General features: G+C 39.8%; 1 protein-coding gene across 1 annotated transcript in view; it reads right to left on the reverse strand.

Moving 5' to 3' along the window:
• Window positions 1–13,461, reverse strand: part of MTA3 (metastasis associated 1 family member 3) — a 203,163-nt gene extending 189,702 nt beyond the window's left edge. The window contains exons 1-3 of the mRNA XM_036748813.1: window positions 12,989–13,461; window positions 10,052–10,119; window positions 3,861–3,954 (exon numbers count right to left, since the gene is read on the reverse strand). Coding sequence (XP_036604708.1) covers window positions 3,861–3,954; window positions 10,052–10,119; window positions 12,989–13,016 — 190 coding nt within the window. The 5' untranslated portion in view covers window positions 13,017–13,461. The remainder of the gene's footprint in view (window positions 1–3,860; window positions 3,955–10,051; window positions 10,120–12,988) is intronic.
• Between the last annotated feature and the right edge of the window lie 14,427 nt (window positions 13,462–27,888).

Raw genomic sequence — 27,888 nt, forward strand, 5'->3', positions numbered from 1 at the left:
AAAGTCAACATTAAAACTTTTTTTTAAGAAAAAAGATCATTGGTAACCACTGAAAGATCAATTTCAACCGAGCACTAACAATGGATATTGAACAGCAAGAGGTTGAAAAGAATGGGTTGCGTGGAAATGAAGGCAAAAAATGAGACAACTTTGGTGAAGTCTGACGAAGCCTATGGACATCTCAAAATATTTTTAAATGCAACAAAAAATTTAACTAATATCAGAGATCCCTGAAGTAACTGTCAGTGTTACTATTCACTATAAAAAGCACTAAATTGGCCTACTGAGCTAGCACTCCTCTGTTAAAGCTATGGTACATTCAAAACACTTTATATTTCTGTTGCATTTTACAAAACTAGTTTTCAATGCACTTTCACATGTATTATCTCATTTGATCCTTTCTATAACCCAAGCAGTAGTTAGGATGAGCTGTGGTATCCTTATTTTACATATGAGGAAATCAAAGACCTTGTCTAGAAGCATAAAATGAAAGAAGTACTATTGGAAAATAGTTCATCTGGGGAAAAATTTTAGAGGAATGTCACATGTTTGCCAAGAAGTATCTGATGACAGCTTAAATAGTAAGCAGCATTAAGATAGTCACAGCCATTGTTGGTAGAGGTGTGTATTGTTATAACCATTTTGGAAAGGAATTTGGACTTACTTAAAAACAATTACTTAATGCCCATACTCTCTGACCAAGAGATTCCACTGATACATACAAACACCAAGGAAGTCAATGACAAAAGAGGACGCCCCACAATACACTAAAATATTCATTGTAGCAAAGAATGGGAAACAAAGCAGATGTCCAGGAGTCAGGGAGTAACTCTACAAACTGTGATATAAGAATGCAATGAATTAATATATGTGATGAACATGAACACAAAGAAGCATGAGAAGACTTATATGAATAAATGAAAAATAAAGTAAATATTAACAGGAAAACAACATACACAATGACTTCAACAATGTAAACAGAAACAACAACAAAATAATCAAAACTAGATGTTGTGAAATTATTTTAACTAAGCTAAGATCCAAAGAAGAGACTGAAGAAGATACTTGTCCCTACTTCTCCTACAAAAGACAGGCAGAGTTTCTAAGAAAAAGGTGATAATATTGGTCCTCTCTGCCATGGTCAGACTGCAAGAAGAATATCGTATTCCATTCAGGAAGTCACATTTAAGGAAGGTGATTACAAACTGGAGGACACATGCAAAAGAGGGAAGTCATCGTGAAGGACTCTGAGGGTCCCGCCATATGAGAATGGACTAGAAATGGAAATATTTAACCTAAAGAATAGAAGACATAGAAGGAAGAAGACAACCAAAATAGCTGCCTTATAATATTTAAAGGGCTTTCACTTGGAAGGGGGAAAGACTGATTCTATCTGGCCTCAAAGGAAGCACTAGAATCAATGGGTAGAAATTGCAAAGAAGCAAATTTAGGCTTAATATAAAGAAAAAAATTTTGATAGAGCTATCTAAACTGGAGTGAGTTGCCTCAGAAGTTAGTGGGTTTCTTCTCAATGAAGATCTCCAAAGCAAAGACTACAGCAGGGAAACTGTAGTAGGGATTTATCTCATATGGGTAGGATTAGTTAGCCACAAGAGCCTTTCCAAATCTGAAATTCTATGCTTTTGAAATTTAATCATATTAGTTTTGGCCTAACTTTCCAATCTATTAAGATACATTCTATGATTAAACATACTAGCTCTTCACCCCAGCTTTGTGGAATCAGTAGATTTGATCTGTGGTCACATAGCTAGTTATAAATATTGGAGCCAGAATCAAAACCCAGGTCTCCTGACTCCAGCTCACATACTGATGTCTACTGTACTATGTTGCCTTTGTTTCTGTCAGTTTTCTTAGTTTTATAGTATCCATTATAATTTTGACCATAGTTAGTAAAAGGAAGGTATAACATGGTATACTCAGAAGAGCACCAGGCTTAGAGTCAGAAGACTTGGGTTTAAATCTGCTTCTTTCTGACCGCTCACTTGGGCTTGGGCAAGTCATGTCTTTTTGAATTTATGCATTCCTTAATCATCAAATTAGGAGGTAGTCTGTAGGTTCCTTTAATTTCTAACATATTTTGACTGTTACATGATCATGGATATTTCTGTAAATATATTTGTAGATAGAAAGCTAGTAGACTTAGATGGATTTGGAACTAGTGGTTGGATGACCAGAGCTAAAAGATAGTGATTAGTAAATCTATCTATCTATCTATCTCATGCATCTACCCATCTATCTATCTTTCTTCCTTTCTATCTACATACACACACAAATATGTATGTATATACATATATACATATTTACACACATGCATGTATATATAGTCATTAATTTTTATAAGCAATTATTATTCTCATTGCTAGTCTTCACAATAAAATAAGTCTTCACAGTAAATATATATAATTGAGAAAGTAATTTCCATGTTGGTTGTGTGTGGATACTCATTCTGCATTTTAAGTCCATCACATCCCTGTTAAAAAATGGGTAGTGTGTTTTATCTTCAGTCTTCTGGATTCATTGTTTATAATGAGTATGTGTCAACTGGAAGGGAAGTTTCTAGTGGAATGCTCCAGTAATCTGTCTTTGGTCCTGTTCTGTTGAAAATTATTATTAATAGCATGAATTAAAAACATGAATGTCATGTTTATCAAATCTACTGATTCCACAATCCACAAGTCTTAGTTTCTTCTTCTGAAAATATAGATGATAATCTTTATTACCACCTACCTCACTCACACAGCTGTTGCAGAAAAAGTGCTTTCTAAACTTTTCAATTCTATATAAATGTGAGTTTTTATTTATTACCCTAGTGGTCATGGTGAAATTCTTGAGAAATCAGTCTGTGGGATACCAAACCCTTATACCCAATAGGCCCAATATTACCAAATTTACAAGACTTCAGAGTTCCAAAGACTGAGATCATCGTTATGAAGGTGATCATAGTATCTCCTAAACAAAGCCTTTCATATATTTTGTACCATTAAAAAAATTATGGATGGGACTTTCAACACTAGTATCTTGAGTCTATGTAGAGTTTATATTTTTTAAAAGAACTAGAAGCAGAAATATGTATTTCAATGATGCTGACAAAAAAAATGAAAAGAATAACACAGATATAATGAAGAAACCAATTCCTGATAAGAGCAAAAAGAATATCAGATTATTAGTAAGAAGTCTTGGGTCTGAACCTCAATTCTGTCACTTAAAACTTGTGTAACCCTAAGTAAGTCGCTTCACTACTCTGGGCCTATTTTCTCACAATAAACTAAAGGAGTTAGACTAGAAGGCTGATCTCTAAAGTTCCTCACATACACATACACGTATGTATATGTGTGTGTATATAAACTCAATGCTCTATAGTTAAAAGTTCTCCATTTAAAGTTACAATATTTCACTTATATAGCTATTACACGTCTTGACAAAGTAGTCCAAATAAAAGGGCTTAAGGTAAAAAAAAAAAATTAGGTGCCCCTCCCCCCAAAAGAAAACTTTTCCATATAAAAATATTTAATTATAAAACATGTCTCTCATAATTTTAATCCAATACGTTAAACTTACAAAAGGAGACAGTCACACTGTGCTGATTCTTTGCTAAGGCACTTTAGGCAAAGGCTCCTATTTCTACATCATGACTAATTAATTAAATGATGCAACCTACAAGAAAAAAGTCTACTATAATCAACCACCAGGAAAATGTATTAGATCTAAATAGATGAGAAAGACAGGTGCAAAAACAAGCAACTATGGAAAAATAGAATAAAGTGCATAACACTCTCCACATGGTGCATAACCTAGAAAATAAAACATTAAAATGCCAAAATAAAAGAAAATTGACTTACTAGCATGCTTGTCTGCAAGCATTATAAGACTGTTGGAAATGTCTCGCCGTCTATAAAAGCATACTACTTTTGCTTCCACGTTGCCATTTGCTGTCTAAGAAAAAGGAAAAAAAAACAAGTCATCTCTGCTGAATATTAGATTCAAACAGCTTCCAAAATAAAAGTACTCATGGTGTACTACCAATTTATGAGTCTTCTTATATAATACATTCAATACTTCTATATGATGAAACAGATCTAAGAAAATTCATATTTAAAAGTAATAATCAGTATTTGCTGTTTCCAGCATAAATGGAATGTACATTTTAAAATAACATGTTGGCACAGATAAGCTGATACGATTTGAGTAACTTAAATGCTAAAATCTGTTGTATGAGCCTGATTAGGTACAAGAAATTAATCCAAAAAGATTTTAATTAATTTTTCTATATTTAATAATTATTTTCCATCCTATTCAAAGAAAGCATATGCTAACCTGCAGGCCAACAGCCTTTCCCCATTTTCCCTCCATTTTAGTTTGACATCAATGCTCTATTGGCACAAAATAACAGAATGACTTTATGATGACCAAATGAACCAAAAGATTCTACAAATCTATGATAGTCGATATTCTTAGTGGTATTTAGTTTACTTTCATGAGTTACAAACATATCAACTCTTTTTACTCCTTGACTACAGCATAAAACATAATCAATATTCAGTTATGTTATAATTTACTGCAGCTGGCTCTCTCTATCCTACTTTCAACTCTCTATTAATTCTCAAAGCTTTCAAGAAAGTCTATCAGTCACTATGAAACTTCATTTAAAAAAAAAAACCCTTCTACCTGCAATAGAATGTTATGACTTGTATTTTCACACAAATATTCTGAATTTCTCTGAAAACTTGGAGACACAACTAAATATGAATTAAAAGACCTAAGGAGATGATAAAGGCGGCGGTAAAATTGTCAAATTTATATAAATCAATAGCAATATTTTAGAATGAAAAATGTTGTACAATTATTGTTCCACAAAACTGTTATCATTTAAATCCTAGTCAAAATAATACCATACCTCAAAATACTAGGATCAAAAACAGACTTTAGAATCACCAATTCAGCAGTCTTAAAAATGAAAAAGCTAAGCAAATGCAAATCACCCATCAAAAGCCTCAACTACAAGCTAATTATTTTTTGTCAATGGAAATCCTATGGAAAATTCAAGGGGCAGATATCACAGTGAAATGGAAGGACCTAAATTTGGAATCTGAGGACCTGGGTTTAAATCACTTTGCCTACTAACTACCCAATGTCAGTTCTCCCCTCTGGGAGTCAGTTTCCTCATCCTCATCTACAAAATGAGGTGCTAGTCTAAATGACTTTTACTGTCACTTCCTGTTTTAAATTTTATGATCTTAAGTGGAAAACATGATGTTTCAACACTTTTTTTTTTTACACTGAATTCATCTTCAGTGGTGAAGTCTCTACTAGTAAACACTACAGAGTTAATTTAGTCAGTGTGCCTGGCATGTTGTAAGGGCTTAAAATGCTTGCTGGTTAATTAAAATGTGCTTATTCATAAAATGGAAGACATGCTTTCAGCTCCACCTAATTTCTTCTTTCATTTTCTTTTGACTGATTAATAAGGCAAGCCTCAGAGTTGCTGGTAGACACTTGTGGATATATAACACAGCAAAGGTTGCTTTGGTCCCCCAATATTTTCTCCATTATAGACCTCTGCACTCTTCTCAGACTCAACGTGAGTTAAACATTTCAGAAAAATAAAAGTCTGGTAAAGTTTTTATGTTTCAATTTTTATCTTCTCAACCCATTAAAGAAGAAGAGGCCTTGAAATAAAAATTTGGTAAAATTTTTCTGTCCCATGTTTTATCTTCTTCCCAATCCATCAGGAGAGAAAAGTCTGATCCCTCCAACTATGTTTCATTTTCCAAAGCTTCTCTTCATTACTTAATACATATTTGTTGTTGTTAACTCATAGCTTTCTGATTCATGATTTGCCTAGCTTTAAAGAACTGCCTGAAAACAAACTCCCTGAGTCAGCAGAATAGGAAGTTGGTTAACACCACCAGTAGAAGACAGGAGGCTCTTCCATCTGCAAGCTGATTATGAATTTACCTAGACTCCCAGAAATGGTAAACCTAAACAGAACAAAACCTCCTCAGGGTAACCTCCAAAGCAACCTGTAAACTGTTCCAGAAAAGTAATAATTACAATAAGGCTAAATATCCAGGTCTACTTGGCTATAGATGGGACCATGCTCAGCAACCCAGGGACTTTGAAGGCTGAGACCAGATTTTCATTAGTTTACTTGAATCTAGGTTTACATCACAAGGGTTGGTCTATAATTCAATCAGTTTCCAGATAAATGGTTCTTAACCTTTTTTGGTGGTATGATGAAGCCTATGGACAACTCAAAATGTAACAAAATACAAAGGATTACAATGGAAACCAATTACAATGAAACAGTTATCAAAAAATTTTTTTTTAAGTTCACAGATCCCAGGTCAAAAAGTTTGGTTTTAGGCATGAGCAACATCCATTTAGCCCAGCACTCATCCAGCAACATTCACTAAACAGCACACAGCTCCATTAGTTATTTTCTCCTTTTCAGAGATGCTAGCAATCAAAAAGTTTTTAACTATGTATTCTTACACTGCTACACTTACATCTCTCAATCTACTGTGGAAAAATAAAAGGGTAGTTAGAAATCTATGGTTCACATATGCAGTCCATGATTTCTTTAGCTTACTTTCTTCAAATATCTATAATTTCGTTAGCAAAGATACAACCAAAGCAGACCACAATCCCTCCTCAACTGAAATCTTCCAGGCTTAGCCTTAAAGGGGTTGAGAAAACATACTTCCTTCCCTTCTTTTCAGAGGAAGTGGGGAGCTCTGCACTGGCTATGCCAAATTGTCAGATTCCACTGATGTACAGGTTGACTTTGATCTTTTTTCTTCTCTTTTTCAAATCTTTATTAGAAGGAATGGCTGCCTAGCTAGGGTAGGCCAAGGTAATATTCCAAAATGAAGGACATTTTTTTTTTAAAAGAATAGATTTGTTAATGGTCTCCTAGGCTGCCATGGCCAGAAGACTCTTCACTCTGCAGTCAACTTCATGAGTTTTTGTGAATTTAGCTCATTTTATCTATGGGCAACAGACATGATGTTCATCAAGTGGGTCCATGCTAAAAAGTTTGTCCAGTTTAATAGAACTTTCCAGGGCTCAGACACCTTGGGCATATACTTTGAAGACCCAAGGTCACCTCTACTCCACAATAAAGCAAAAGAGTAATGTTCTGGTGGAGGTTTATAGTACCTATAGTAGAGATACACCCTAATTATCTTCAAACAATTATTAACCTTATCAAGATATAGACATCAGGGACTGAATTCAGCATAAAAAAGTTTCGTTTTATATAGTCCGAAGTTATATGACAACTATACACAAGTACTAGATTCAAATTAATCAAGATTATAACTTCTTTCACAAGCTTATTATTCTCCTAAGCAGGTAATGTTAAAGAAACAGTAATAGCATTAATAATTGACTTTATATACAGCTTTAGATTTGTAAAGTGCTCCACATATGTATGTATGTGTATACACATATATATATATACATACATAAAAATGTGTGGATATGCATGGATTTAGTCATAGGCATAGAAGTAAACATAGATCGTCACAGTCATTCTGTAAGGTGGATACTAAAGGTAGTGTTGTCCTTATGTTTACAGATGAGGAACCTAATGATAAGGGAGGTTAAACCTGAAGTCTCATAAACATCTTAAACAAAACATGGCCAAAACTGAACTCATTCTCTTTCCCTCCAAGCCCTCCCTTCTTCCTAACTTTCCTATTCCTTTGGAGAGTATCACTATCTTCCCAATTACAGGCTCACAACTTGGTATCATCTTCAACTCCTCACTCTCTCAACCCCTGCCCCCACACCCAAACTGTTGCCAAGTTTTATTGATATACCTTTCCAACCTCTCTCATATTTTATACCCACTTTTTTTCTCTGACATTGTCACCACCCTAGGGCAGGCCCTCATTATGTCATACTTGGACTACTGTAATAACCTGCTGATTGGTCTCCCTGCCTCAAGTCTCTCTCTATTCCAGTCTATCGTTCTCTCAGCTATCAGAGTGATCTGCCTATAAAACGTAAGTATGACCATTTCTCTCTCTCACATGCACATATACACATACATACATACAAACACATATATACACACATACACATACACACTCCTCTTCATTCAGGAAACTCCAGTGGCCACCAACTCCAGGATGAAATATAAAATCCTATGTTTGCCTTTTAAAGTGCTTCACAGTGGTCCCTTTTCTACTTTTCCAATCTTATTTCACTTTACTCTGTGCTTCATGTACTCTACCATTCAGTGATACGGGCTTTCCTTGCTATTCTTTTTTTTAACGCATTCTTTTTCCTTGCTATCCTTGAACAGCATCTTCAGACTCCTTGCATTTCCATTGGCTGTTCCCTATTCTGGAACATTCTCCCTCTTCATTCCCAACTCTTGGCTTCCCTGGCTTTCTACACCTTCTGCAATAAGCCTTTTCTTTCCTACTCACCTCCCAATTCTAATAATACCTTCCTTCTAAGATTACCTCCCAAGTTATCCTATCTAAATCTTATCTGTACATAGTTTACATGTTGTCTTCCCCCATAAGATTGTGAGTTCTTCAGGACAGGGACCATTTTTGCCTCTTACTGTATCCCCAGCACTTAGCACAAGCACTAATAAATGCTTGATAATTTGACACAATAAAAGTATAGAAAAAGTATCAAAAAAGAAGAATTAAAAGCTACAACTCAATATAAGAAGTGACCTCAGACATTTTGATGGTTTCCATACATGTTCATTATCTATTTCTGTATGAGTGATTTCCAAATGGGCTCCAAGAAGTTTATAAGCATCCAATATTCACTGGGAGGCAGCATGAGATGGTGGACAGACTGCTGGATTTATAGTCATTAAGACCTAGTTTCAAATTTTGCTTCCAACAGTCACTAGCTGTGTAACAAGTCACAGAATGAGAATTATAGAACTGGAGAGTTGGGAAGGACTTTGGTGGCCATCTGGATTCAACCTCTGCCTGAGGACCTCCAATGAGGAACAACTCAAAACCTCTGAAGGAAGCCCATTCCACAACTGAACAACTCCTACAGTTGGGAACTTGTTCCTAACATCAAATGTAAATTAGTCTCTTCAGTTTCCACCTATTGCTCCCGATTTTGCCTTCTAACAAACCTAATCTTTCTTCAACATGGTAGCCTTCACATCCTTGAACCCAGCTACCAAGCTCTAAGAAGTTTTCTCTTCTTCATGCTAAACACCTCCAGTTCCTTCAACAGCTCCTCATGGGACACAAACTAGGCTTTTCATTATCCTGGCTACCTTCTTCAGGATATTTACCAGCTCATTAATGTCCTTCTTAAACTGTGGTTCCCAGATCTGAACACGGATGGAGTCTAGATGTTAGATGAAGTCTAACTAATACAGGATCAATGATAACCACCTTATTCCTAGACTTTTTTGCCTCCCTTGATGTGGCCCCACAGCACATTAGTCTTTTTCAGTCTTATGATCTAAACACCTTTCCATGCCTACCCCATCTTGTACTTGTGAAACTAATGTTTTGCACCCAAGTATAAGAACTGACATTTATCCTCAATATATGTTATCTTATTTGATTCAACCCAATGCTCTAACCTTTCAAGATCTTTTAAAATGCTAACTCTGTCATCCAGCGTATATCTTCCAGCTTAGTGCCATCTACAAATTTCACAGGCATGACGTCTATAACTTTACCCAATTCACAACTTCTGACCCTCAGTTTTGTCACCTACCAAAAGGGGAGAATAATATTTGTAGTATCTACATGAGAGTTGTGAAGATGAAATGAGATAATGTAAAAAAGCACTCTGCAAACTTTATGGCACTTCACAAATATCAAGTATGGTACAGTTAACAGCAATGGTTATTTCAAAGGGAATAATAGGCAAGAAACAATTCAGGACTCCAAACCATAACATATTTCAATCCGTCATCATTCAAAAAGTTTGGGATCTAGAATTTGAATACAAAGCGCTCTCTCATGCCTTCCACCCAACACCGTAAAAATTCCAGTGTAACGGACCAAAGGAAAAAGTTAGTATGTACCTTATTAAGTTCTTCTATCCTTCTGATTAGATATGGGTTACTTGAGGAATTCTCAAAGTAGACATAATCTGAAAGGAAAGGTAAAAAATATTTTAATATCTTCAAAATTACCATGCAAAGAATAGTATCGTTTTGTCACTGAACTAACTCAAGTCATGAAAATTATACAATTCACATTCCACACCTCTCAACTCAGCTCATTCACTATGTAAAAACAAGTTTAAATAAAATGTACAGTACCTGTATCACATGTTTGTTATCCATAAGGAATGAATTTCATTTATAGCTTTATTTCAATTAACATGGTTAACTAGGATCATAGATTTAGAGTCAAGTCAACAAACATTTATGGAATGCCTATCATACTAGGCAGTATGATAAATACTGGAGAAAAGCAATAGACAGTCCCTGTTCTCAAGGAATTCATCATCTAATGGGAAATGAAATGTGCAAATACTACAAAATACATACTGAATAAATTGGAGAGAATCTCAGGGGGAAGGAGAGGAGAAACTTGAGGAACAGCAAGGAAGCCACTGTCCCTGAAGGAAAAAATACATGAGGGGGATGGGGAGGGGAAATTATCAAGGTGGAATAAGCCTGGAAAGATATCCAGGGGCCGGAATATGAAGGGCTTTAAAAAGCAAAAATGATTTTATATTTGCTCCTGGAGACAATAGGGAGCCATTGGATGCGAGTGAATATGGGGAATAATTTGCTCAGACTTGCACTTTAGGAAGATCACTGACAGCTGTGTGGAGGATGTACTGGAATATGGAGAGACGTAAGGCAGGAAGACCTACTAGCAGGTTATTGAAATAGTCCATGCTCCAAGCAAAGAGGGCCTGCACCAGTGCGCTGTCAATGTCAGAGGAGAACAAGGGGCAAATATGCAAGAGATGTGTCAAAGGAAGAACAAATGAGATTTGGCAACGACGGGATATGAGGGGGCGAGAGAGACGGTGAGGAATCAGTGATGACACCTGCGTTGGGAGCCTATGTAACTAGACTTAGAAGTGACCTCGGAAATCATGAAGCATAACACTCTCAACTTACAGGTGAAGAAACTGAGGCACAGAGTGTTTGAGTTATCCAGTTACGCTAGGAATAATTTTTAAAAAGTAACTCACATATACAAAGAGCTCCAAGTTTTAAGAAAACTAAACCATGCCAGCTCATTTAATTCTCTGTGAGACAGTTGCTAATTTTTAATCCATTTTACTGCTGAGGAAACTGAGTATCAGAGAGGTTAAATGGCTTGCCCAGAATTACAGAGCTAAAGTGTTCAGGTGCAATTCTAATCCCTGATTCCCAGTCCTGAACTCTATTCACTAAGTCAACAGAACTAAGTTTAGAACCCAGTTCCTCAGACTTTAAAACAATGCTCTTTGCATTACCGCAGGCTGATTAAACATCATTAGCTGTAATTATTCAACTCCCACTGAATAAATGGCACTCAATATGCTCTCTCATATCCGAGCTAAATCTATGATCCTATGAAGGGAATATGATGAAGGCTACTGCCTTCACGGTACGACCATTCTCCCCTCATAGCTAATTTGCTTTTAACTACAATACAAATGTCAACATTTTCCTCATATAAGAACTACTTAGTAACTTAAAGGTTTCCAAGTCTGACATTTCAATGACCAACTAACTTTTCAAAAACAGTTCAACAGATAATGGAGAGGGCTTAGTACAGCAAATGCTTGTGGACTTGAGTCATAGTAACCTGAAAAACTGAAAATATTTACATGTTTTACACGGCTATATCAGGAAGGCCTTTAACATGGGCAGGGCCCCCTGGAACAGATATCAAATTCGTTTTATTATCTCACTCCTTTTGGGCCCATTTAGCATCGTATGTGGATATCAGAGCAAGCTTTCCACACGAAAAAGAGAAAAATGTGAAGTATGGCTTGTTGTCTCAATCTAATAGGCTCACTGGAAACTTCCCACTGTGTGTTTTATTTGAGAGGCTGGATTTCCATTGTTATCGTCTCTCTTGATGCCTGTTTCCCTGGCTTTTTCCTGCAAAGTGGCCTCATTTAGCCAGTACCAGCGCAATCGCTCCCACCACTAGCCATGAGCTGAGCTAATGAGAAGAGAAGCGAGAGCAGCCTCTCAGACGCAAGCACTGCACTCATCTGAATTATTATTTTGTCAGGAAGGGGACAGGATGGAATCGAGGAGGGAGAAAGTTTGTGTTCCACGTTATCGCTCTCCTCTTCCAAGAGGCAGGCGCTAACCCAAGACGCTGCTGCTCCCCATCAGCGGCTGCCTCTTGGGGGAGCTGGGGCCCGGGCTGGGCTGGGCAGAGCAGGGCCCCTGAGCCGGGAGGGCGGATAACCAGGGCTCTGCCCCTGCAGACAGGCCTGCCTGGCTCTCCCTCCGCCTGCCTGCCCTCCTGCTCTTGGGGCGGGCCGCCCCCACGCTCCCCCGCCAGGGGACGGATGGCCTGGCTCCACACTCACTGGGCCCCGCTGCCCTGCACCCATATTGCGGGGGTGGGGGGAGGGTGGGAGGATGCTCGACCGCCCTCACCAGCAGGGGCTCCTACCCCGGGGGAATGGGAGGGCTATCTGCTCATGACCCTGTAGGGGGGGAGGGGCCCACGCAGGCCCCGGGGGTGGGGGAGGGGGAGGCCCTGGCAGGCCCGTGGACGAGGGGACACGCGGGGAGGGGGGGGGTGCCAGGGAGTGAGAGGCACCGGGGAGAGGGGGAGGCCACCAGCAAGGCGGGGGTGGGGGACACGCGGGGGCGGCCCTGTCCCCCGTGGGGAGAGGGTATGGGGGGGCGGCCCTTGCAGACCCAGGGGGAGGGGGCACGCGGGGCTGGGAGGGGATCTGTCCCCCACCTCTCCTCCCCCGTTCTCTCCAGCGGTTAGGGTTCCAGCCCTCCCGCCCCCTCCTCCCCCAGGCCAGGGTTCCATCCTACCTCCGACCCGGTACATGTTGGCCGCCATGTCCGCCCGCCCGCCGAGCCCGAGCTCGAGCCGGAGCCGGAGCTGAGCCCCGCCCGCCGCTGCCGCCGCTTCAGCCCCAGCAGCCTCCGCCTCCGCGGCTGCTGCTGCTGTTGCTGCTGCCGCTGCCGCCGCCGCCGCCACCGCCTCACCGAGGGGAGGGGGAAGGGGAAAGGAGAGGGTGAGAGAGGAGGTAGAGAAGGGGGAGGGGAGGGAGAGGGAGGGGAGAGCGGCCCGCCCCCCGGGCCAGCGACGGGTTAATAGGGCCCTGCCCTCGAAGGGGCGGGCGTGGGTGACTGGCGGGAGATCGCTGGGGAGAATCCTGGGGGGACCCTGGAGAGAGAACTAGGGGTCTACAGCTTGGCGATTTCAGGGTCTTAGCCCCATTAAGGAATTTAGGATGATTCCAGCCTAGAGGACCTCCTCCCTCTCTTCTCTCCCACCCCCCACACACCTGTATGCACAGTTGCTACTCTTTCCCAATCACCCCCTTTAGGTTCAAGCTCAGTAGCTACCCTTGGGAGTTCGTATGTGTATTATGTGTGCTGCAGTTTGGGTGCAAATAAGCCAAACGTGGGAGTATGCTGTGGTGTTTCCTCAACTGCATGTGTGGGTATGAGTTTACTTGGCTAGTCATGCAAGGTGAGGGAGTCTGGTACTCCTATTTCCCCTCGAAGTGGGAGCCCTGTAAAGACTGTGGGAGGGAGCCTGGAGGTCGGGGCTAAGCAAATATCTTAGCTCCTTAGTGACTGCCTCGATGTGTAGTTCCAGCGTTGTCCCTGGGAAACCAGCTTTCTCCAGGGCTGCAGAGGTACCCGTGAAGGTAGTCGTAGCTTCAGAAGTGTAGAAATCCAGGGGGAAAGAACCCTAGGAGGGAAGAATAAGGGATGATGCTTTTCTCTTTGCCAATATGTTGGGCTTCCTTCTTAACTGCAAGGCTAGTCTTGCAGGTTGGAGGGACCTTGTGCTGTACTTCCCCTTGAACTAGGAACCGTAGAATACAAGGGAAGAGGCTGGTGGTGGGAACTAAGTCTTGGTCCCTAAATAACAGCATCAGTCTGTGGGTCCAGTTCCTGTTCTCTTGTCCCTTGGAAACTCGCTGCCATTAGGGGCTGCAAACCGAGGGACCTATGAAGGCAAATATGGCTGCGGTGGAGTAGAAATCCCGAACGAAAAGGGGCGGGGGCCAGAGGACAAGATAGAAGGGCTCTTTTTCCATTGTCTGTGTTAGAGAAACTCAACCAGCCTTCCCTGCCAGCCCCATTAGCAAGAATCTTATGACAACCAGGTTGCTGGTGATGGACAGTAACAAGCTATTTGCAGCTAAGCTTTCCACTGGGTCGTTACTTTTCCCAATTTGGTCCTCTAAACAAACCACTTGGTTTTGATATTCTTCATATCCGGACAAAAACAAGAAACCAAATAAAGTCTGAAGCTAGCTAGACATCCCCAGATGAACCCAAACAACCTTATTTAGTGAAACTAAACTGTTCCCAAGTTAAATCGAAGGTTCCAAACTGTTCCCAAACATTGTTGTTTAATAAACATGAAGATGCCCCCATGCTGTTGTTCCTTCTTTGGAGTTCCTGGCTGAGAAACTAATTCCATGCTGTACTTCTTGTAGTTGTTGTTTTTTTAATCTCCAGAAGAGAAAGGCTATTACTCTTCTAGTTTTCTGACAAGTCATTTATTTACTTTGATACAATAAACATAGAAGTTTTCTGATGAAATCAAGACTTTACATGTAGCCAAACTAGAGAGCTCAGGCAAATAAGAAAAAGAAATCCACCTTTGCAAGAACTGCATAAACAGGGGCTTTGTGAGCATTTAATTCAATGTCTTTTCCTCTTCCATAAGAAGAAAATTAACATCACTAAAGATGTCATCATTCACCTTAAAGCTATCACAATTGTACTAGACTTTTATCAAAATATTCTCTGTCACAGGGAATCTTTAGCTGTCTGTTTCAAAGATGAGCCCAGGAAGACTGCTTTATAGCACAGGATCCATACAACTGTAATTAGAACATAGCCCAGCATCACCACCACTTTGTATCACCTGAATCAAGGTCTGGCAACTCTACGTTGTAAATTAGATGATGATGTAAAGTGGGATAACCCTTGAGAGGTTCCCAGTGCCTGAAACTCAGAGAGACAGACTTGGGCCTTTTCCCCCATGCCTTCTGCCAAATTTCAACAAGTAGGGATCTCTCCTTTTCAGCTTCTTTTCCTCCACCAGTAGTAACAACCTACAGCAGAAGCACATGGCAATGATAGATATGTGCTTGCACAGGCCTGAAATGGAGTTTAAGACACTGTTCCTGAACCCTAACCTGGGAGGGATGGTTGTGAATTCCTTAAGCAGTATAATCCTGCATCTATACTACTAGCCAGGAAAGGTAAATTTTCGGGGAAGCATTGCAAGTTAACTCCTAGACAATTCCAAATTTGTTTCTGATTATAACTATTCAGACACTAGTATCCTAGAGAAAGAAGACTTCTTCAGCAGTTGGCTTCTTGGAAAAGAAAGAGAATCACCCTTATGTATGTACCTAATGTAGTCCAGCTGATCTTCCGAGCTTACTTTTCCTTAGTACTATTTTTACTTCTTCATATGCCGCATTAGAGACAATAATGTTAGAATCCAAATATGGTGGACTTCCCTGTCTTCGAGGGAGAAAGTAAGTTGTTGTAAAAAAAAAATCTTATAGAGCTTTTCCATTTTTCATCTTAGATTTATCCTCCCAGTTTCATCCTTTAATACTCAGGGGATTATCTGGCTTTACTGGGTCTCTGGGCAAGTTTTCTGTGATTTTTTTTTTGCACTCTAGCACCTTTCATTATTTTATGAGGTGAGGTGATAATACTTATAATCTTCTGCTACCCTCCCCTTTGAAATTTTCCCCCTCAAAATTCTAAACTGGCATTGCCTTTGGCCACCATATATCTCTGCTTGGCGAGAAGATCATTGTTCTGCATAATGAGGAATTATCTGGGGTTTTTTGGCTTCTTCATTGTAAGAAGTGATTTACACTAGTTAACCTGATGGTTGTTGAACCGCATTGAATTCTTTAAACTCAAGCTCTATTGCCTTTCTCAATTCTGGAAGAAGAATTAAAACTGGTGAGAATTCTTATCTCTTTAGGTAATAGTAGTAGAACATCTAGTACTCTCCTCTCTTTAGGAAGTAGTGATTGTCTATGTTAATGTCTGCCCTTTTAATTACTTCCCATTCTTTTGTTTGTTGAAGACTATGTTCACACCAATAAGCTTAATTTCATTTGATAACTTAATAAATCTCATTTCTACTGACCATATTTCTATAGTGTTCCTAGAATGTCCCGTAGAATTCCCATCACACTTTTTGGCTTAGGTGGTTAAAATACTTATGTATGAATTGCAATTTTAGCATGTTTTACTTCTTTGGGTATTTGTGAATAACTAAAAAAAAAACTGTCCACTGTTAGTCCCTTAATAAGCTAAGTATATTCAAGTCTTCTTCTCACTTTACTTTCTGCTTCAATTAGTTCAAAGTCATTTGTCTCTGCTCTGAATCCATGACTAGACCATAAAGATAGCATTTGCAACTATTTCAGCCATTTGTTCATGGCAGCAGTTCACTATTTTAAAACCCTGAGCTGTCTTAATTGCATGTCATGCCTTCTTATTCTTATTCTTTTAATTTGGTATTGATTTTGATCCTGGTTCTAATGAGTCCATCATATAACTGTACACAGCTGACTGGAAAATTACTCCCATGCATATATCCAGTTGTTTCCTATCTGTTATGATTGAGTCAATTTCAGATTTAGCTGTGTTATTCAGTGCTTGTGAAGTTTCACACTTCCCAACTCTATTGCTGAAGAAAATGTTCATGATATGTAGATGTGAAGCTTCAGTGTCATCTATAAGTCTTTGACCTCTTGTTTCTTTTTTGTTTTGTTTCATGTATTTAAATCATATTTTCCAATATATATATGTGTGTATATATATATATATGTGTATATATATATATATATATATATATATTTTTTTTGCCTGCATCCCTTAAACTCACATATGCATTACAAGCACCAAGAATTAAAGCATAAGTTGATTTAATTTGCAAGGGCTTATCACATTTTTTCATAGAATTTCTCCACCTTCTCATCCTCTATAACAGCTTGTGTGTTTGTCCTTCATTTTCAAAGAGGACCACGACATCAGGAAAATGATGACATGACTTGCAATTAACTTTAATTTGAGTGAGGGAAGGCTGTGTAAGGTTACCAGCCTCACTTTCTTCTCCAGAGCCATCTGGGTCCAGTGGCCTGATATTCATCAGGACAACTGGAGATGGCCCAGGATGCAAGGAAAGACCTCAGCCATTTTAGGCTAAGGCCTTTTCAGATTCTCCCTTTGAGTGAGGTAATGCCCATTCAGTGAATAGGCCTCTTTAAGAAGTGAGTCAAGGGATGGCCCCTTTAAATAGAAAAAGCAACAGCTATGATCTACACCAAGGAAGGGAATATATGAAATTTTACATCCATCCAAGTATCCTGAAAGTATTGTTATTGATTGGATAAAGTAAAGATCTGGATCTCGGAATACTGCCTTGGATAGAAAACCTAGCAGGGAGACAGAACTGAGCAGATATTCTTTAAGTACTGTGTGTCTGGGGATGGAGTGTGGTTGGGAGAGGAGGGGCAATGGGAGATAGCAAAGTCAAAACACTTCCAATATGGCTTCTGGCCTCGTCATTGAGCTACAACTGCTCTCTCTAAGGTTACCGGAGATCTCTTAAATGCCAAATCCGATTGTCTTTTCTGTGTTCTCATCCTTTCTTGCATCTCAGCCTCATTTGGCATTTAACACGGTTGACCACTCCCTCCTAGACACTATCTCCTCCTTGGGTTTTCATGTCACTCTTCTGGTTCATCTACCTACCTACCCAATCTTTCTTAGTTTCCTTTGCCAGATCATATGTGATCCATGTCCACACCCCCTGTATGTGGGTGTACCCAAGGACTTAATCCTCTGTGCTCTCTATGTACTAGAAATCTTGGTGATCTCATCAGCTCCCATGGTTTCAACAATCATCCTTCTGCAGATGATTACCAGGTCTATGAATTCAGTCCTAGACTCTCCACTGAACTGGAGTCCCACTGATTATTGAACATTGGCAACTAAATGTTCCCTAGACATTTCAAACTCAGATGTCACAAATAGAACTCATTATCTTTCCCCCAAAATCCCCGATTCTTCCTAATTTCCCTATTTCTTTTGGAGTACCATCATCCTTCCAGTCACCCATGTTTGCAATCTCAAGGTCATCCTTAACATTCTTCCTCACTCACAAACTTAATCAATTCACGAGTATTTATTTGGGCAAAATACAATGAAAGGAATGGTTTCTACTTTCATGGAACTTATATTCTAACAAGAAAGATAATGTATAGATTGATAATAATAATTAGTAGAATTTATATAGTGCTCTAAGGTTGCAAAACACTTTACAAATATTATCTCATTTGAGACTCACAACAACCCTGAGATGTAGGAACTATTATTTCTCCCATTTTACAAATGAAGAAATTAAGGCAGACTAAGGTTAATTGACTTGCCTAGGGTCATACAGCTAATAAGTGTCTGGGGTCAATTTTGAACTCAAGTGTTCCTGACTCCAGTTCTATCACTCTATCTACTTCACCACCTAGCTGTCTACGTGTATAAGTATATTCAGAATATGAAGAGAATAAATACAAAGGCATACCAAGCAGTCAAATATGAGGTGGTTTCCCGGGAAGTACTCTAGCAATTCAGGAGATCAGGAAAGCCTTATTTAGAAGATAGTACTGGAACTACATCTTGAAGGAAGAGAGAGATTCTATAAGCAGAGGTGATGAGGGAGTGCATTCCAGCCATGGGAACTGTTGCTCTAAAGGCATGGTGATAGAAGCTACAGTGTGGAGGGACAGAGACAAGCTCCATTTAGCTGGATTTCAGAGTGCAGAAGGAGGAGCAATTTACCATGCAGCTAAAAAGATAAGTTCAGGCAAGGTTATAAAGAGCTTTAAAAGTTAAACAGAAGCTTTTATATTTTACTCTAGAGACAATAGGGAGCCACAGGAGTTGATTGAGTAGGGGAGGAACATGGTAGGATCTGCCATTAGAGAAAATTATTTTTGTAGCAGTGTAGAGGATAGAATAGGATTGGGAGACACTTAAAGCAGGGAAGCAAATTAGGAGTCTGTTGCAATTATCTAGGAGAGAGGTGATAAAGTTCTGAGCTAAGGTAGTTACTGTGTGAGTTGAGAAAAGGGATTACGTGTCAAAGATACTATAGCAGTAGAAATGTGGCACTTGATGAAATATGTGGGGTGAAAAAGTGAGGAGTTGACACCAAGTTTAGGAATCTGGGAGAGTATAAGAATGGTGGCACCTTCTACAGATAAAGGGCAGTTTGTTAGAGAGGTGAGTTTGCAGGGAATAGTAATAAGTTCTATTTTGCACGTTACATTTGAATTGTTTCCAGAACATCCAGTTTGAAATGTCCAATAAAAAATTGGTGATGTGAGATCAAAGCTTAGGGGAGAGACTGGGATTGGATATATAGATGGGGGAGATGTTGGCATAGAGATGATCATTAACCCCACGGAAACTGATGAGGTCACCGAGAGAGTTCAGAGACTACAGGGCTCTAGGATAGAGCCTCAGGGAACATGAACAGGTTGGGGGAGGGGGGGGCATGATAGGAATGGTGAACCTGCACAGAAAACTAAGAAGTAGTTGGATAAATAGGAAGAGAACCAGGTGAAAATGCTGTCACAAAAGGAAAGAATATCCAAGAGGAAAGGGTGGCCAGCAGTCAAATGTAGCACATAGGTGAGGACAAAGGAAGTCTGAAAAAAAGACCATAAGATTTGGCAATTAAGAAACCACTGGTCACTTTGGAAAGAGCAGCTCCATTCCAGCAATGAAGTTAGAAGCCAGGTTGCAGAGTTGAAAAGTGGGTAAGAGAGGAAGAGGCAGGGAGGGTATCTTTCACTTGTAGTTTGGCTGTGAAAGGGAAGAGTGATATAAGATGACAGCTTGAGGGTCTATAGAAAGTTTGTTTTTAAATAGGAAAGTTTGCAGGTAATAGGGAAGAAAATGAAAGATAGAAGAGGTTGAAGATTAGTTGCCTAGTCTCTGTTGATTCTATCTCCGTAAAATTTCTTACATCTGTCCCTTCCTCTCAACTTACATGGCCACTACCACCACCCTCATTTATGTCCTTCTCATCTCTTGTAGTATGCTCCTAATTAGTCTATCTACCTGCAGTATCTTCCTTCTCCAATCTATCCTCCATGGAGCTGAGGATTTTATATTTCTAAAGCCTGACCATGTTACCTCCCTGCTTAAAAAATATAAACTCCTCTGTTTGGCATTTAAAATGCTTCATAGGACTTCTGGCTAAAATAGTAACATTTTAAGACCTAGAGGAACTTAGATTCCCTCCCCCACCCCCAAACAGCTCATTAAACCTCTAAAAATTCACCAGAAGGAGCAATGATAAGGAAAACCAAAGAGAAACAGCTATAAACTCCTCCATCCAGTCCAGGTCCAGAAGACCACTAGAAACCCATGGAGAGCAAGCTGGATTATATAAAAGATACAGCATACAAGTAGCCTGGACTCCCTACAGTAGGCAAAACCAAACCACTGCCCAGGCAGCCATACTAGAGCCATAGCAGGAGGCTGGGGCAATATCCAGGCAACCTGTGCTGATCTAGCAAAGCACCTGGGATCTTGCAAGAGGCATGCTACTAGCACAATCAATATATGATTGGGACCTGTCAGACCTATAGCAAAGGTCAGAGTCAATTCCTGGTTTAGGACTGTGCAAGGGGAAGGTGACAGAGAAAGAGCCAAGGCCAAAACCTAAAAGATGAGCCACCAGCAGAGTGAGCTAAAACCCAGAAAGGTAAAGGCAGATCTTAGCCACTGCATCTAGGATCAAGCAGGGGTTAACCACCTTATCCAAGACTATAGGAGGGAATAGAGTCTGACCCAATACAGAAACTGTGGCTATAGATATTGATTAAGAGAAGAAAATGCCAAACACAATAAAGAATTATGGATTGAGAGAAGTCCAAGAGGCAAGCGCAAAAGAGAGTAACTTAATAACAAGTTGAAGTAGAACCTCAGAGAGAAAAATAACCTGGCCACAATGACTCAAAAAAATGAAGCAAGAGATACAGATATAATGTTAAATGAAGTAGGAACTAGAGAAGAAAGAATGAGAAGGAAAATCAGTAGTTTAGAAAAGAAGGTGGTAAACCTCAACCAAGAAATGAACACCCTAAAAATTAGAGTGGGCCAAACAGAAAGCAATGACTTGATAAGACAATAAGAAATATTAAAACAAGATGAAAAGATTTGAACTAATGGAAGAAAATGTCAGGTTAATACTATAAAAGACAACTGACCTAGAAAACAGAACAAGGATAAATAATCTAAGAATCACTGAACTACTAGGAAACCATGGCTAGAAAAAGCCTGTGTGTCATATTTGGAGAAATCATAAATGAAAATTGTCAGATCCATTAGAACCAGAAGACAAAGCAAAAATAGAAAAAAAAAAATCCACCAGTCACCGCCTGAAAGAAAAAAAAAAAGGAATGAAGGAAGGAAAGAAGGAAATGTCCAGGAACATTTTAGTCAAAATCCAGAGCTTCCAGGTCCAAGAAAAAAAAATACTGTAAGCAATCAGAAAGAAAAATTCCAGGTCAGAGGAACCACAGTCAAGATTAAACAAGAGTTGGTCATTCCTATTTTACAGTAAAGCAGATCTTGGAACGTGACATTCAAAATGGCAAAGGATAAAGGCTTACAGCAAAGAAAAACTTAGTGTAATGATACTAGTATAATAAAAACTAAATATAATCTTACAAGAGAAATAAATGGATTTTCAATAGAACATAGAGACATCTTCCAAGTATTTCCAGTGGGGGAAAAAAAGAGCATGCAGTAGAAGTCTTGAAATTCAAACACAGGAATTGAGCAAACTAGAAAAGTAAATTTTTTTGATCATTTGGAAGGGCCAATACAATGAGGAAGTGCTTACATTCTAATATGGGAAGAAGAATCCTTTAAGAACCCTAACATCTTCCAGTGTCATAGAAAGAGTTAAATGAACTTGTCATTATCTGGATCCTGTCTTTCCAGGCTTTTTGCATTTTACTCCCCAACACATAGTGGGAAGCTAGGCAGTGAAGTGAATAGAGCACCCTGCCTTTTCCTCAGTTTCTCATCCATAAAATGGGGACATACCGAAGAAGGTAATGGCAAAACACTCTAGTATCTTTGCCAAGAAAATGTAGAGTTGGACACGACTGAACAACAACAGCAACTCCCACACATACTTTTTATCCAACCAAACTGGTCCACTTACTCTTCCTCATATAAAACTTCTATCTCTTGGCTTGGTGCTTTCCCAAATTGTTCCCCCAGCCCCCACCTGGAATACATTTTCTCCTCACCTCTGATGTTTCTTAAAAATCCCTAGCTTCCTTTGGGGAATCCACTCAAGTACCAGATTCAAATGAGGTCTATCCTGCTTCCCTCACTCTCCAGATTTCTTTACATTTATTTTATATAGTATTTACTTATTTGTGCACAGTGGGGTAACTAGGTGGAGCAGTGGATAGAGTGCCAAGCCTGGAATCAGGAAGACCCAAGTTCAAATCCAGCCTCAGACATTTACTAGCTGTGGAACCCTGGGAAAGTCATTTAACCTTTTTTTTTTTTGCCTCAGTTTTTTCATCTATAGAATGAGTTAGAGAAGGAAATGACAAACTACTCCAGTAACTTGGCCAAGAAAACCACAAATGGCATCACAACGAGTTAGGCATGAATGAAATGACTGAACAATCTGTGCGCAATACATGTTATTCCCACGCATACCCCCACTGGAGATGTTAGCTCCTTCAGGGCAAGAATTATTTAGTTTTGGTCTTTACAAGTGCTTTACTAAACAGAAAGTACTATAGTTGCTTAATAAATGCTTGAATGAATTAATGTGACTTTCTCCAAGGCACAGTCCTAGGGTAGAAGGTAGCTGCCTTGGTTAGGGTAAATAAAAAGTCACCTTATAAGGGCTGGGCATATTATATGTTGGTCTGAGCTTCAGGGTCACTGTCATCCTGGGAGACAATGGCCAGTCTTTTCCTGGAGACCAAGCCTCAGTGAGGCTTTGAGTCCTCCTGCATGGGTAGGAACAGGTTCAACAGGTCATGTTAATGAGATCAGAGCCCAGGACTGCTTTGCCAAAACAAGTTTGGAGTGGGGTGTGGGGAAGAGTGCAAGGGAGATGGGGGAGAAAATTGCTCTGGTCGGTGAGTTATCAACCATGGGTGAGGGCAGTGTATGCACAGACAGGCTGCTGAAGGTTTGATGATTTCACCCACCTTTAAAGCCCAGTTGTCCACTGGGGCATTTGTAGGGTATTCAGCCCAGAAGCTTCCTTCCTGCCTGGAGCCTGGGGGTGGGTGTAAGCTGTCAGCCGGGTGAGAGAGGACTGTGCCAGAGAAAGCAACTCTGACTAATTTCAGCCTCACCCTCCCACCTTATATGATGAGATCTAACACTATGTTCTAAAGGAGACAGAAACAAGAGAATCACAGAGAAAGGAAAAGAGAGAGAGAAACACAGACAGAGAAAGACAAAAAGAAAAGGGTAGCCTCCCTTCTTTTAGTGGCCCCATTCCACTTGCAACAGGGTTGAGATTTGCCTGGTCCCAGGGCTAATGCAGCCAGAATACTGGAGTACCTTCTCCTCCTCCACTGCCTTGACAAGAGAAAACATACCTATCTATCTCTATATATATATCTATGTCAATCTATCTATATATCTATATCTATCTATATATCTATATCTATGTATAATTGTAGGAGAGACAACAAATGGACCCTTTCCATGCTCTTAATTTGGGGAATCCTTTGCCCAGCATCAACCCCACTCCCCATCCCCTCTGTTTCCTCCATGGATGATACCCACTCTTGCCTTCCTTAGTTCCTACCAATCAGGGTCCCATTCCAACTCCACCCGTATAGATTTTCTTCTTCAGAGAAATCTCTGATTCCTGAACCTCTTGAGGTGACATCTTTACCCCTTGAACAGCCCTAGCCCATGAGACATATGCAGTTCCACTGTCAGAGCTGCAGTTGCCTTTAGGATAAGAATCTGAGGGAAGTTTATTTGCTTTTCTGACTTCAAAAAGGGCTGAAAATGCTGGCGAGCTGGAAATGAAACTTTGAACTCCTCGACAAATAAATAATTATGTATGTCTCTTTTTAATCTCTGTTGACTCCAATGTCTGGTCTGTGAGTTTCAGAGGGGAAAAAAAATGTATGTATTACCCAGTCTGCTCCATGAAGCCTATCTTATAAATCTGAGTCTCTACCATATCAGAGCAAAAAATTAACCCAACTTTTCAAGTTTAATTGCACAAATCAGAATTGAGGATGTATGATTCTGAGAATTCTTCTTGGGGGTGGTTAACTTTCTGGGCCTATGGTAAAGTAAGTATCGGGCCAGATCAAACTCTCCCCTTCAATGTTCTCAGTCTTTTTTTTTCTTTTTTTTCTTTAATATTTTTAGTTTTCAGCATTGATTTCCACAAGATTTTGAATTACAAATTTTCTCCCCATTTCTACCCTCCCCCCCATTCCAAGATGGCATATATTCTGATTGCCCCATTCCCCAGTCAGCCTTCCCTTCTGTCACCGCACTCCCTCCCATCCTCTTTTCCCTTGCTTTCTTGTAGGGCAAGATAGATTTCTATGCCCCATTGCCTCTATATCTTATTTCCCAGTTGCATGTAAAAACAACTTTTTTTTTGAACATCTGCTTTTAAAACTTTGAGTTCCAAATTCTCTCCCCCCTTCCCTCCCCACCCACCCTCCCTAAGAAGGCAAGCAATTCAATATAGGCCACTTGTGTACCATTATGCAAAACCCTTCCATAATACTCATGTTGTGAAAGACTGACTATATTTTGCTCCCTCCTATCCTGTCCCCCTTTATTCAATTTTCTCCCTTGACCCTGTCCCTTTTTGAAAGTGTTTGCTTTGGATTACCTCCTCCCCCCATCTGCCCTCCCTTCTATTGTCCCCCCTTTTTTATCTCCTTCCTCCTTCTTTCCTGTGGGGTAAGATACCCAATTGAGTGTGTATGTTATTCCCTCCTCAGGTCAAATCTGATGAGAGCAAGATTCACTCATTCCCCCTCACCTGCCCCCTCTTCCCTTCCAACAGAACTGCTTTTTCTTGCTACTTTGATGCAAGATAATTTACCCCATTCTATCTCTCCCTTCCTCCTTCTCTCAATATATTCCTTTCTCGTCCCTTAATTTGATTTTATTTTTTTAGATACCATCCCTTTATATTCAACTCGTCCTGTGCCATTTGTCTATATATATATATGTATGTATGTATGTATATGTATATGTATGTATATATGTATATATATACACATATACATACACACACATCTATATGTATATATATGTATATGTATATTCCCTTCAGCTACCCTAATACTGAGGTCTCATGAATTATGCACATCATCTTTCCATGTAGGAATGTAAACAAAACAGTTCAACTTTAGTAAGTCCCTTATGATTTCTCTTTCTTGTTTACCTTTTCATGCTTCTCTTGATTCTTGTGTTTGAAAGTCAAATTTTCTATTCAACTCTGGTCTTTTCACTGAGAAAGCTTGAAAGTCCTCTACTTTATTGAAAATCCATATTTTGCCTTGGAGCATGATACTCAGTTTTGCTGGGTAGGTGATTCTTGGTTTTAATCCTAGCTCCATTGACCTCTGGGATATCATATTCCAAGCCCTTCAATCCCTTAATGTATAAGCTGCTAGGTCTTGTATTATTCTGATTGTGTTTCCACAATACTCAAATGGTTTCTTTCTGGCTGCTTGCAGTATTTTCTCCTTGATCTGGGAGCTCTGGAATTTGGTGACAATATTCCTAGAAGTTTTGTTTTGGGGATCTTTTCAGGAGGTGATCAGTGGATTCTTTCAATTTCTATTTTACCCTCTGGCTCTAGAATATCAGGGCAGTTCTCTTTGATAATTTCTTGAAAGATGATATTTAGGCTCTTTTTTTGATCATGACTTTCAAGTAGTCCAATAATTTTTAAATTATCTCTCCTGGATCTATTTTCCAGGTCAGTGGTTTTTCCAATGAAATATTTCACATTGTCTTCCATTTTTTCATTCCTTTGGTTCTTTTTTATAATATCTTGATTTCTCATAAAGTCACTAGCTTCCACTTGCTCCAATCTAATTTTTAAGGTAGTATTTTCTTCAGTGGTCTTTTGGACCTCCTTTTCCGTTTGGCTAACTCTGCCTTTCAAGGCGTTCTTCTCCTCATTGGCTTTTTGGAGCTCTGTTGCCATTTGAGTTAGTCTATTTTTTAAGGTGTTATTTTCTTCAGTATTTTTGGGGGGTCTCCTTTAGCAAGTAATTGACTTGTTTTTCATCATTTTCTCTCATCACTCTCATTTCTCTTCCCAGTTTTTCCTCTACTTCTCTTACTTGCTTTTCCAAATCATTTTTGAGCTTTTCCATGACCTGAGACCAATTCATGTTTTTCTTGGAGGCTTTTGATGTAGGCTCTTTGACTTTGTTGACTTCTTCTGGCTGTATGTTTTGGTCTTCTTTGTCACCAAAGAAAGATTCCAAAGTCTGAGTCTGAATCTGAGATCGTTTTCAGTGCCTGGCCATGTTCCCAGCCAACTACTTGACCCTTGAGTTTTTCATCAGGCTTTGTCTGCTTGCAGAGTATAGAGTACTTTGTCCCAAGCTTGAGGGGATGCACTGTTGTTTTCAGAGCTATTTGTGCACAGCAAGCTCTGCCACACCAGCGCTCCTCCTCCCCCAACAACCACCAACCTGGACCATGACTCAGATCCAAGCAGGCTCTGCACTCCCTCTCTGATCTGCCACTTAATTCCTCCCACCAGGTGGGCCTAGGGCCAGAAGCAACTGCAGATGTAGCTCTGGAAGCAGCCTCAGAGCTGACTCCGCCACCCCTGGGGCAGTGGCTGAACTGGGAACTTCTTTCACTCTGTCCCTGCAGTTTTTTCCCACTAACCTGATCTGTTGTCTTTGTCATTTGTGGGTTACAAGTCTGGTAACTGCCCAAGCTCACTGATTCAGGGCGCTAGGGCCTGTTCCACCTGGCTCCCAGTCTGGTCCAGGCGCGGCTCACGCTGGGCTCTGCTCTGCTCCGCTCCCAGCTCCGTGAGATAGACCTTACCCAGAGACCATCCAGGCTGTCCTGGGCTGGAGACCTGCTTCCCTCTGCTATTTGGTGGGTTCTGCAGTTCTAGAATTTGTTCAGAGCCATTTTTATAGGTGTTTGGAGAGACCTGGGGGAGAAGTTTGAATGTTCTCAGTCTTACAGTAAAAACATGTTCCCTGTCTAACTAGACTAAGGGAGCCAGATCAATAACTAGGCTTTCTAGAGAGGCTTTCCAGAAAGTGAGTCGGCTTCTCCTGAAGATATCCCCACATCCTGCCCCCACATGTGTAAGATATACATATATACATACATATATGTGTATGTATATGTGTGTGTGTGTGTGTGTGTATGAATTGGGGCAAGTCAGAAGGAACTAATTTTCTGCAAGACTGCTATTATCTCCTATGGACCTGGGCATGTATACTTTGATACTGTGGGAAGGGATACAAGTTCATCTGCCATGACCTTTTTTTTTTTAAATTTAAATTTTTTCAAAATTTATTTCCCAAGTAACAAGTTTTAAAAAATTCATCTGTCCCTCTCAGTATTCCCCATTAAGCAATATATTTTTTAATCCCATAATATATATCTACATA

This window comes from Trichosurus vulpecula, chromosome 3 (assembly GCF_011100635.1).
Source record: "Trichosurus vulpecula isolate mTriVul1 chromosome 3, mTriVul1.pri, whole genome shotgun sequence".
Lineage (NCBI taxonomy): Eukaryota > Metazoa > Chordata > Mammalia > Diprotodontia > Phalangeridae > Trichosurus > Trichosurus vulpecula.